Genomic DNA, 12773 nt, shown 5'->3' with positions numbered 1-12773 from the left:
TACTTCCCAAGAGTCTAAAATGAACTGTCCTTTCTTACATTTTATGAAGATGTCTTAATAAGTTATGATGTAGAACACTACCTTCCACTAAGCCATCTGCTTTCCATTTTCTGATCTGTCCTAGTTTTGTGACTTTATAGGTCTGTCTGAGGAGACTGCCTTTTGTGAGAAGACACCTCAAGCTGCCTCCCTGTCACACATGTACACACAGTTCTAGCTGGCTCCAAGGTGGACATACCACTGGCCAAAACTGGACCCATCACTGATGCTGGTAATGCCTCTGTAATCAGGTATTTGAAGAAAGGGATAAAATGCTGCACAGCAGCTGAGGGAGAGGAGTGAGAATATATGAGAGGAACAGCCCTGCAGACCCCCATGGTCAGTGCAGAAGGAGGGGCAGGAGGTGCTCCAGGCACCAGAGCAGAGGTTCCCCTGCAGCCCCTGGTGCAGCCCATGGTGAGACAGCTGTGCCCCTGCAGCTCATGGAGGTGCTGGGTGGAACAGAGATCCACCTGCAGCCCCTGGAGGTACAGAGTGGAGCCCTGGAGCATCCCAGAGCTGGCAGATATGCTATGAAAGAAGCTGCAGCCTGTGGAAAGCTAAGGCCAGAGCTGGGTCCTGGCAGGAACCTTGGCCCATGGGGATGAGTCCACAGAGCAGAAAGTTTTCTGGCAGGAGCTTTCCTTCTCTTAGGAGGTTTATCATTCCTACAAAGACAGCTGCATACAAATTGGCTACATTTGTAATAAACAAGCTATATAGATAATACCATACATGCATACTATGTAGTATTACTTCTATAAATACTATACATATATATATATATGTATGTATGTATAGTACTGTATGTTGTACTAAAGCAAATATTTTCAGAAATGACAGTTGAATTTGGACAGTCACTGAAAGCCACTAATTAATACAAGTTAGTGGCAATGCTTTTGCTGGGCCTCCAGTTTCTGGAATCATATAGGCCTGGAGGAATTTTCATTGCCTATTTTAGAAAAAAGGATATTCCAGATTTTGTTTGATGAGAAAAGTTGGAAGAAAAAAAATTGTATGAAGCCTTCAGTGTTCAGAAATCAGAAAAGAATTTTTAAATTTTTTTTTAAGAATCTCATGACTCTGAAATCAACGGGCTTGTATTTAGGGACATTTTTTCCTCATGACCTTTAAATACTTGAGAAGCATTGTTGTTGATTTTATATTTTCTGTGTCTCCCTTGTATAACAGTTACACACCCACTGAGAGCTCAAGGGGCCCTGCAGGGCTCCCACAGTTCCAGAGTTCAACCTATTTGTACTTGTGCTCTTGGAAGCAGATACACCGTGTATATCTATTCTGTGGACAATGAGCATATACAAATCTGAGACATGGTTTAAATGTCTGTGATTTTTGGTGCCATCTGCACAAATGTATGGCACAATGATTTCCTCTCTTATAAATATCATCTGCCTGGGATAATTTGGTATTGTTGATGCAGGCTGGCTCAAAGAGTCATAAGAAGAGCTACAATACCTTCTTGTTTCCCTTGAGAATTTGAAATGTTGTCTTTCTTGTGTAATTTTTTAAAATTTCATCATGTTATTTCCTACATTCCATGTTTCTTCTTTAATCATCTCAACACATTGCTCCACCACGTTCTTGCTGATAGTCCCATCTATTTGACATATTTACTTGTTCTGATTCCAATTATTTACTTAATAAGAGTATCCTTTTATGAATCCCCACTGCAAGATTATCCCTTATATCTTTATTAATACTTAAGAGATATTTTAAAATTAATTTCTCCCTGTTCAAATTTTAAAATTTTTATTGTCCTCTTTAATTTCTTTATTAGATAGTAGATTACATCACAAATGCTTTTATTGTTTTCAGAGCAGAGGACCAATGTGCATCCAGATGTACTTATAATTTTTGTATCTCTTAAATCAAACTTGGCTTTACAGAAATACAAATTGCATCTATTTCATTTCTATTCACAAAGTTTACTTGTGATGTGTGAACACACAGTGGCAATATATAAAAATGAAAAGAGACAGCACTTATAAAACCACAGAGGACATTTTATGGATTTTATAGACCTTGCACCTCTAAATCTTAAGCTTGATTCTTAGCTGTACTTCCACAACAAGCCAACCATGTGACTCTTGACCTGAGGTATAAGGCTCATAAAAGCTGTGATGAAGCTTTCACCCTTCATCAAGAAGTTCAGGATTTATTAAGAAACAGGAAACCTTTGACCATGTGCATTTGTACCATGTTGGCTATCGCAGCAGGCCAGGAATGAGAGACATAAGATCCTTGCTTTTTATCTTTATATAAAGCCCCATGGATGTGTTGGTTCAGCCCCAGCCAGAAACCAAATACCACACAGCCACTTGCTCACTGCCCCTACAGCAGGAGAGGCAGGGAGAAGAGAGCGGGCAGTGGAAAAGTGAGAAACTGAACTGTGTGGGGGAGGAGAACTGAAAATTAGCTGGGTACTAAACTGCTCATCTTGTCAGCACAGGGACATCCGTGAGCATGCCAGGAGGCAGAGCTGAGGCAGCTGGAGGAGCACTGCTGCTGCCAGGAGCTGAGGCACTGCGGAGTGCGACACCTCAGGGCTGGCAGCTGCCTCCGCGTTTTGAAGACTACAATGGTGGATATTAAGCTTGGTCTTCCACTAACTGATTACATCTCATTTTAGACCTGGCTTTCTTTAAAGAGTTCAATCAGTGATGGATAAGTCTGTATTCAGTCTTGTGGGGTTGTGCTACCAAAGCTCAGGTGGAGCTTCACAGGAGTCGTAAAGTGCTGCTTTGTGTGTCAGGTTGGACCCATTACCATGTGTTGGCTTTATCAGGAGATGGGAATTATGTTCTCTTCAAATGCATACTTGGGCTAAGGCTGCAGCCCCTGTTTCCACTTGCCAGGACCCAAAACACTGCCTGGGACTTGTATTTCCTTTGAACAAGCAGAGAATGTGAGCACCAGCAGAGAGGATTTGCCACATCGGAGGCCCCCAGTTGCCCCAAGACACTGAGTTTCCAGGTATACTGCTCTGCATTGCCACAGCAGACTGCAGCTTAGGGTGTGGAGTGTGACCCAAGAATGTGAACTTATTGAGATGGAAACCCTAAAATGATTGCTATTTATATATATACATACAGCCAGATGAATAAACACTTCAGGAAGAGGCGCATAAAATGGGTAGATGGAGAAGTAGATCTAGTGACCATGATAAATACTCATCTTGCTTTATTATGCTGGTCATAGAGTTTGCAATATTTCCAATCACTATCTATATCTTCTTGAGTGTTTTGATTATCAGCCTCTTTTAGACAGAGCATTTCACTTTTTTTCATTAGTCTAATGTCTGCACTTGGATTGAGATGGAGACAGGAGAAGGAAGCATAATTCTTGGCCTTGGAGACCTTAGAACATCAAAGTCATCTACTGTAATGTCAGATTCTTAATATTAATAACTATGGGACCTATAAAAGGGCAGACTCTTACCCTTACTTCTGCCAATTTGCTCTTTTTGTGTAGTTTTCATTAATCTCAGGCAACCCCACTCGTCAATTTCCCTGAAGGCTTTCTGCTGGCTGGATTTGTTACTGTCTGAACTACCTGAAATGAAGAGCTTTTATAATCCATTTGGGGTAGCCGTTTCTAGAGATTGGCTCCCTTTCCTCTCAGCTCAGTTCCTTTCTCAATTTCATCAGCAAGGCTGCTGGCAGAATTCCTCCTCTTTCTGTTCCACTGTGACTATATGTTAAGGCTGTCTCAATTTTGTCACCTTTCCCAGGCAGTGAATCTTTTCTGATAGACTGAAGTTGAAAACACAAGCTGAGACATAATGACAGATCACTTTTGGGTAGTTACCCAGAAACATTGGTGCAAAATAAAAATTTTGATCAGACTTTAAACATTAATTAGTAGCGTGTGCACATGAAAAAATGCGGCACAACAATTTCTCCATGAGTAAGCATATACCCAGCAAACAATCTGACATTGCTATTAAGCAAAGGTTAAAAACCCCATAATGTTGCATTTTTTTTTTTTGTTTAATTGCCTCTTATTGCCTCTGCTTTCTTAACTCATTTGTGCCTCCAGATCAACAATAACAATAATTTGTAATAAAAAAAAAAATAACAGAATGAAATAAAAGTTAAGAAAAAAAAGTGATGGAGATGAAAACAATTGCTCACCACCAGCCAACTGATGCCAAGAAAGTCATCAAGCAGTGACCCCTCCCACCACTAACCTTCTCCCTAGTTCATTGCTGAGTGAGATATCACAAGGTACGGAATACAGAATCATAGTATCATAGAAACAAAGAATGCTTTGGGTTGGAAGTGACCTTCAAGATCACCTTGTTCCAATCCCCCTACCATGTGCAGGGACACCTTCACTAGAGCAGGTTGCACAGAGCCCCATCCAACCTGGTCTTGAACACTGCCAGGGATGGGGCATCCACAGCTTCTCTGGGCAACCTGTGCCAGTGCCTCACCACCCTCACGGTAAAGAATGTCTTCCTAATAGCTAATCTGAACCTACTCCTTTTCAGTTTGAAGTCATTCCCCCTTACACTGTTATAACACTTCCTTGTAAAAAGTCCCTCACCAATTTTGTTGTAGCCCCCTTTAGATGCTGAAAGGCCACAAAGGTCACCTTAGAGCCTTCTCTTCTTCAGAATAAACAGCACCAACTCTCTTGGTCTCTGTGATCTGGATGAACCTCTGTTCTGGTTTTGGCTGGGATAGAATTAATTTTCTTCACAGTGGCTAATATGAGGCTACGTGTCCTTTGTCTGAGTATAGTTGACATTAAAATAAATGAAAAAAACTTAGAAACCTGGCAGAAATGAAAAAGTAACTGCCTCAGACTTACTGACTCTGACAAAAGCTCCTCACCAAGTGTCAAGTCAAGGAGACAAGATGTCACCAAAGGCCAAAGAGAGAGAAATCCTGAAATAAACTAGACATTTTTGGCAAGATAGCCAGTAAAGAAGCAAAATTCAAGGCACACAAGGCACAAAGTAAAAACAGCAATTTGTGCCCTAGAAAATTCATAGACCTCCAAGTGATTAAAACTTCATGCTGTGTCAGATTTTCATAAAACTTCTTGCTGAGGAAGTTGTCAAGCATCAATGCTTCTTGAATTGGTCCTGGATCAGTCCCAGACACTTCTATTCACCCTGACCCTGCTTTCTTGCTATTCCTTGCTTCCCCATTCATTATGTTTATCTCCTTTGCAGGATTCTGGATGTGACTGAAGCATCACTGTTAAAGGAACATCTTGCAGTGGCCCTTTCCTTGCATAGTTTGGGAAGACCAAACATATGGATTCATGGAAACAGAAGATACATGGATAGATTATAATGCAAGTTGCATGGTACAGCAAATTAACCTTTATGTTCCACTAGTTAGGCACCACTGACTTTTAAACCTTTAATGAAGATGCCATTTCTGAAATCAAAACTTTTAAAACTACATAAATTCTGTAGATGCCAGGTGTGGAATTGTGCTACTGTAGCTTAACAGAAAACTCATTTCCTGGAAGAAACCAGACAAATACCAAACTAGAAGAACTTTCTGCTGTTGATCTGCAGAGAAGCCTACCGGGAAATTTTAGTTTGCTCATCTTCCATGCCTTGGAGTAATGTGCTGTGGCTTTTCTCAGTTTAATATCTCGTCTTTGTAAACTATTGTTGGTGCATTTGAAGCATAGGACACATAGATTCCAATCTTAATTAGGCATCTGATGCACTGCAACTGTAAAGGGGATAATTTTCAGGAAATTAGTGTTCCCAAATTCTGTAGCCAAATGTATTTCCTGAGAGATGTGGTCAGTGTAGCTGCACCTGTGCCACCAAGTACTGTGGATTTGTTGAGCATCTCGTAGCAGCCCCAGCCATGGGGTGTGAGGGTGTCAGGTTGCATCATTAAAAAAGTCAGTTAAAGCAGAATGTTAATATTTTTGCTTTTTTAGCAGAAAAGCTGTCAATTGTAAAATAAATACTAGACTGCCACTGCATGTAATCACTTTTTTTTTTTTTTATTAATAAAACAAATTTGTCTCGGGAATCATGAAAAGTCGTGTGTAACACTGCTGCAGGTACCAACTTGTCTTAACAGCTGAAGAAAAATGCAGTTACTATGTCCTAGACATGCAGGTATCCATTTTACATATTTAAGCCATTTTTTACCCAGCCAGAGTTCCAAGAATTGAGCCTGTGGTTACTAATGAGCCTCCAAACTGATGATGCATCTATTTATGAGCCAAAAATTCTGCCTGTAAAATCAAACTTTGAACTGAGGTTATTTGCAGACCTGGAGCCATAAAAGTTGCATCTGGAATTGGATATAAAATAGGGAGAAAAGGTGGAAGGTTTCTGTCTCAGATATATAACCCTTTAACCAAAGTCAAACATTAACCTGGGTGGTTTAAAAGACAAGTTGTACAGAAAGTAAGCAGTTTAAATCAAATTATTAAAATAGACTTTTATATATATATGTCATAAATTTGCTACATATGAGGAATGCTGAATTGTCTTATGGCTACTTGTATGTGTCTATTTTGGTTAACAAATTAATTTTACAAATTACTCATATTTCATGTTTTGTCAGAAATACCATCTTTTATTACAATAGAACCTGCGGTCACATGCATAAATATTGGTGCAGTAAAAGACATTTTGATTGACTGTTTCCTGGCAATTGACACTAAATTAATTTCACACATCTGTTTACCAATTTCACTTCATCCAGCTAGAAAAGCTGTTTCAAGAAGTAGAACAACACTGCTGTTTAAAGGTGCGCATTCTCATTCCCCTTTTCCCTCCCTCCCCATTTTATATAGTCAGGTAGGTTAAAACAGAGAAAAAAAAATCTGAAGATAAAATATTGGTGTACAACAATTCAAGCTGAATGCATAGAGTACAGTTGGAACAGCTATTCCTGAATAGAAAAGTTATTAAAAATACATTATATAAAAAAATGGTGTGAAAGAATAACAAAGCCTGATTTTCAGATTTCCAAATGGCTTTCTATTGAAACCTGAACCTGGTCAAATAAATTAGGATCTTTCTGGAATAACTGAGTATTTATCTTGCACTGCATCCATTTTCCTATCTGTAATATGTATATGCTGCCCAAAGTATTTAGGATCATGAAAGTTTTTTGTATGGAGCTTCAGATACAGAAAATGAGACATTCTGTCATTACTGGTGTTGTAAATGATGTCTGGGGGTGAAGATGTTCAGCCACTGTTTTCTTTGGGGTGGTTTTTTTGGGATGATCTTTCATGTCCAGCACCCCTCCCTCTTTCATCAACATGTGGCTTGAGGTGCTGGGACACCCAGAGGGGCGTATTTGAGAACTACAATGAAAATGAATTTAAATTCCACTTTGCAGTACCTCTGCCCATTGCAAGGCAATAGAGACTCGTTGTTCATTACTTATTGCAAACAGAAAATGTTTAATTTTGAAATGGACATATCATTAAGATGCCTGGTCCCTGGTGGCCAGTAAAGAGGACACAGCACAGAGTGTATCAAAAAACCTAAGAAAATCCAACGTTTTAGGGACTGACACAGTATAATTAAACTTTACATTTCCTGAAAGGGTATTGGCACAAATGGAGCTCATTAATTCTAAATTAAAGCTTTTATTCTGGCCTGCCTACAACAACCTCCTCTGAAAAAAGGCTCTGTTTTCTAGTTAGTCAGGTTGCATTCACACGTTTATTATGTTATAGAAAAAGACTTGACAGATTTTTATCACTTTAGTACAAATAAAAATGAACATATGTAATTATGTAACCTCTTAAGGAGGCCTGATTCTTTGTGATACTGTTCTAATTCTCGTGGTGTAAATATGTATGACTTTAGATCTTACAGTTTGTATAGTCCTTAGTCTAGCAATTGGCCACACTCTGTCCTCCAGCTCCCAGAGGTGGAAGATCTGCCCAAGAAGTGACTGCAGTGGAACCTGACACAGCAGAAATATTATGGAGCAGATAATGAGCCCATACTTTAAAACTGTTTTTTACAATAGAGTGCAGAACAAAAGCATCTCTACATGTCATCTAAGTGTTTTATTTATACAGGGTTGTTTTAATTACTGTTATACCACATCTTTAGCCATATCTCTCAAAGTCTTGTGGAATTTCCCATTATGCTTAGTGAGTAATGCTAGAAGCCAACAAATAAAGGTGATATGAAGATAAGCAAAACACATTAGGAACTACAAGGTTTGTTGTGAGTTGGGCATAAAAGTATTTTGGATGAAATGGTAATTTCCTGTTTCACCTGAGACCTACAGATTTATAAGTGAAGTGTGGGGCTCAACTCATGAAAAATTATCCCTTTAGAAGCTATCTGAAATATCTAGTTCCTTGTGTCCTCCACAGTGTTGGCTCAGGATATGAATTGTTATCCTTAATAAGGCACCCATATAACTTGACTTTAATGATGCTTTACATTTGTAATAAATGACGTGGCACTGGTTCTGAATTGCAGCTTTGTTGCTGAGATTATTAAACTAGTACCATGACATCTGTGCAGCCAGTTTCCATTGCAGATCATCTGCAGCCAATCTGATCATCCCATGCAGTCACACATTGCTTTATAACCTTGACCAGCTAAACTGAGGTGGAATAATTGAAGCTAATTTTTGTAGCATGGGCAAGCCTTTGATAGATTTAGAACACTAAGGCTTTACAGCACCGTGTATTTGTGCTAGAGGGCACTCATATATCGTTCTGAGCAGTGTCAGAGCTTGGCATTTGTAGAACTTGTATTCCCGAGGCACGGTGCCAACAGTAACTTTCAGGGAGTGCTGTGAGGTAGGTGTGTACATAGATCCCTGTTTTACTGATGAGGAAACTGAGGCAGGAAGCTTAAGGTATTTGACACAGATCTCTGCAGGAGTTAAAGGATGATAAACACAGGTATTAAAGGATAACACAGCGTCCAAGACAACTTGAAAATTACCCTCAAAAAAGCCAGCTCATTATATATATATATATATGTATCCACACATCTATGTCTGTGCAGATTAATTCTGGATGTGAATTTTTATTTTTAAAACTAGACATTTTGCTTTCTTCTTCCAAAATTCTGTGAGAGAAATTGAAGGCTTTAGGAAGAGCACATAAAGGGCTATGTCTCTGTCCCTGGCTCTCCAGGGAGAGAAATGTAGCTCTTGTCTGCAGTGCCTATATAGGAACAAAGCCTTTACTGACAGAGGCACAATGTCACAGAATCATTTAGGTTGGAAAAGAACTCTGAGTCGAAACATAAACCTTATATTGCCAAGTAGGATGAATTTTACAGGCACATGAACTTCATAGGTCTCACAGTATAAGGTCAGCTTGAGGAATTTTTTTTTTTTCATTTTTCCTATGCAGCAGGTATTCACTAGACTGAGAATTTCACTCCTTCATTTCCAACTAAGCTTTCAGTGAAGTATTGCAGTGACATCTGCAAACATAAGGCATCATGAGATTTTGTCTCCTCCCTTCCATGCTGTTACACCTCTCTAAGAGGAACACGTCTCTGAAGACAGCTACTGCAACTGAGAGATCACAGCTTAGGAAGGAAAAGTCTGAGTAAGAATAGAAAATGCAAGTGATTTGTCTATGGCAGGATAGAGGCAAAGTTTGTCTTGAAGGGGCTTGCAGCCAGATGCCAAGACTACTTGTCTAGACACACTTCTCTGAATGACTCCACCAACCTGATTTTTTGTGAAAATCAACATTTTCATTTCCACAGTATGGCTCAATAAATTCTTCACATCTTCCAGAAGTGTCTCTTAAGACTGTTTCATTTTGCTTGCTTCCTGTGATCATCCATATACATTTTAGAAGAATGTTTTCAGAAAGCAAATACCCTTCTACTCAACACAGATGGATTCCTGAAAAGTCGTGCTGTGATGTTACAGTGTGGATAGTGAATTTTCTCATGAGCATAAACATAATGAAGGGAGGCATGTTAGGACTTACAGAATACACACAGTTTAAACACACAGGGATATCTGTAGCATGAGGGATGAGGAGCAGGGAAAAAATCAATGTGGGCTTTCCAGAGGAAATGCCAGCTTTATAGAATAGATAACCCTTTCTGAAAGCCCTGATCTGCTTCACCCAGGAGACTGTACCCTTGATTGCCTGTTTTGTCACCCCTCATCCTTGACTTGTTCCACTTTGCTTCATTTAAGATAATGCTATCAACTATGAGGGTGCAACTCCTCAGAAAGAGGGAGCCAATTCTTCATCTGCCTCAGAAGCTCAGATCTTCTGGAGAACTGAATGATGTGAAATGTTCCTTCATGTTCAGTCCTGGCACTTCATCCAGGAGACTGAAATTGCAATGGGAATATTTAACTGTGAGCATTCTTGGTATCTTCTTCTGAACAGCTCAATTTTTGTTTTCATCATCATCTTCCTCATATGAAACAAGATCATTCAAGTTTGAGGGGTGACAAAGAGTGCAATGATGACATTTCCCTGGTCAAGATATTGAGAAAACACCCTGGAAATCAATGGACAATTAAGGTGCTGCCACAGTCACATCACAAATAACAGTTTTCAGAAACCACAAGGCAAAGAAATAGGGTTTGATATGAGTCTTGTTTGACCAACAGCCAAAGAGAGTTTTGAATAGTTGCTATCAATGAATACCTCATAATAAATTTTAGCTGAAAAAAGAAAGGTAAAATTTAAATATATTTTAAAGAAAATTACAATCTGCTTAGGGAAAATGTGGGGAGGCTGGTTTCTTTGAATAAAGTATAAATTGTGAATCATAGCTGTTCAGCTTTTGCCTGGAAGTCTCTTAGGATTTAAAGCAGGCTGAACAACTGACAATCTTGGAGGAATTCAAGTGTGGTTTTATAATATCTGGTTCAACAGACTGAACTGGATCACTCTCACTAGCAATTATGTGTTTCACCAAGCATCTCGAAGCTTCATTGATGTTTATATTTTCCTGCAAGTGAAAGAGAAAGAGAGGTTGATTAGTCAATATTAATTAAACTATGTTGCATATTTCCTGTGCATAATTAAACTTTTCTCTCGGCAACATCAAAAGTTACTTACCTTAATAAACAGTTTTCAAAATTGACTGTGTTAAATAGTGCTTACTGGAGTTTTGAAGTTGGTTAAGTTTTATATGTATTATGATACATAGCTCTTTTAAAATGTACACAGAGCTGATTTTAAATTACTTCAATCTCTTGGTGATTTGATTGCTTCAACAAACTAAAAAAAGGAAACAACAAATGCCAGAAAGATGTTGAAGACCAGTGCCTGAAATAAAGCTCCAAAGACCATATTTCACTGCATGAACAATGGTTGCTCATTTCCAAATTATTAATTACCTACCAGCAATTACAGCCATGTAGAGCACTTATTTTTTAAAGCCTTTCCCACAGTTTCAAGATTTCTGTATGCAATGCTCACAATGAAACCTGTGGTGGACCAGTTTCACTGAAAAATGATACAATCTCAAATTACTCACAAAAGAGAAAAAAAATTCTGTTTGATTTGGAGTCCTGCCTTATTTCTTGTTGAGGCTGACTGCAATGCACTGCACCTCTGATGCACTGCTTCAGAAGAGATATATCACTGCTGGTTTGATTTGTAGGACAGAAATCCTCACTCTAGGCATTTAAAATGAAGGCTAAAGCACATCTTTTCCTACATGTGCCTGATATCAACTGGACATTTACCTTGCAGCAGCCCTTACCCTGTTTGTAGAATAAGTAAAGCTGAAACACCTGATCAGTGAGACACAGCTCAATGCAGCACAGAAAATAAGCAGTAGTCCTGAGTAAAGATTTTATTTATTTATTTATTTTTAATAACAGCCACCAATATGTTTGGAATGAAAAGTCAGGCTTTCTGGCATAAAAAGGACTCTTCCAGTGTAACTATTGGCATTGATTACTTATTTTATAAGGCAGGAGATAGAAACTCCCCTGTAGTTTCAATCTTTTAGGAAATTTTATCACACATCCACATATATCCACATGGAAATGAGTATCAATATATAAGCATACATTTGTGTATATGCACACACTATTCTTGCTCAGTAAAGACGTTCTGTTTGCAGCCTAAGATTACCCAGGTTTTCAAGCTGAATCACTGAGTCACAGAATGGTTTTGATTGTAAGGGACAGTTAAATGCCATCTAGCCCCAATTCTCAAGCATGTCCAGGTCCCTCTGGATGCCAATCAGTAGCCTGCTGTACTGAGGCCATAAACTAGCTATAAAACAAAGAAATGTGTGTGTTTCAGTAGAGAAGACATATTTATAGGAAAATCAAAAGCTAAAGGAATGGATTCTGTGAGACTGACTTTGCCCAGTCCCCTTGAAATCAATGGCAAAACTCCATAAATTCCATTGTCCATCCCTTTCCACCATAGTAAAGGTCCAAAATGTGTGGATCTAACCAAATATGCTAATTAGTGCAAAATTTCACAGGTTTCTTCAATGACACACATGAACTTAAATATTTTGTATGTAAAGAATATCAGTAAGCTGTAAACCCCCAATACTTTAGAAAGTATTCTTAAATTCTCTAAATTACTATTTAGAAAAGTAATGTACACAGTAACCTCTAGAAAGTAATATGGAACTGGGAATCACCTCTATACTGAGATGTTAAAATTCCTCTGTATCATGTGGCTCTCTCAGACCAGACTAGAAAATTCCTCAAGCATGCACTCAAAACAATTTTCAGACCACTGTGAAATTTTATTAGGAAAAAAACCAAGCAAACAGA

At 38.7% G+C, this 12773-nt stretch overlaps 1 protein-coding gene across 1 annotated transcript in view; it reads right to left on the bottom strand.

Annotated features, from left to right (window-relative positions):
• Positions 1-10792: 10792 nt before the first annotated feature.
• The window catches only part of RAB38 (RAB38, member RAS oncogene family), a 20849-nt gene continuing 18868 nt past the window's right edge, over positions 10793-12773 (bottom strand). Inside the window, 1 exon segment of the mRNA XM_058856204.1 lies at positions 10793-10975. Coding sequence (XP_058712187.1) covers positions 10823-10975 — 153 coding nt within the window. The 3' untranslated portion in view covers positions 10793-10822.

The sequence above is a fragment of the Poecile atricapillus genome, chromosome 1 (genome assembly GCF_030490865.1).
Source record: "Poecile atricapillus isolate bPoeAtr1 chromosome 1, bPoeAtr1.hap1, whole genome shotgun sequence".
In the NCBI taxonomy this organism is placed as follows: domain Eukaryota; kingdom Metazoa; phylum Chordata; class Aves; order Passeriformes; family Paridae; genus Poecile; species Poecile atricapillus.
Note: the sequence above shows the minus strand (reverse complement) of the source record. Positions and strands in the feature narration are given on the sequence as shown.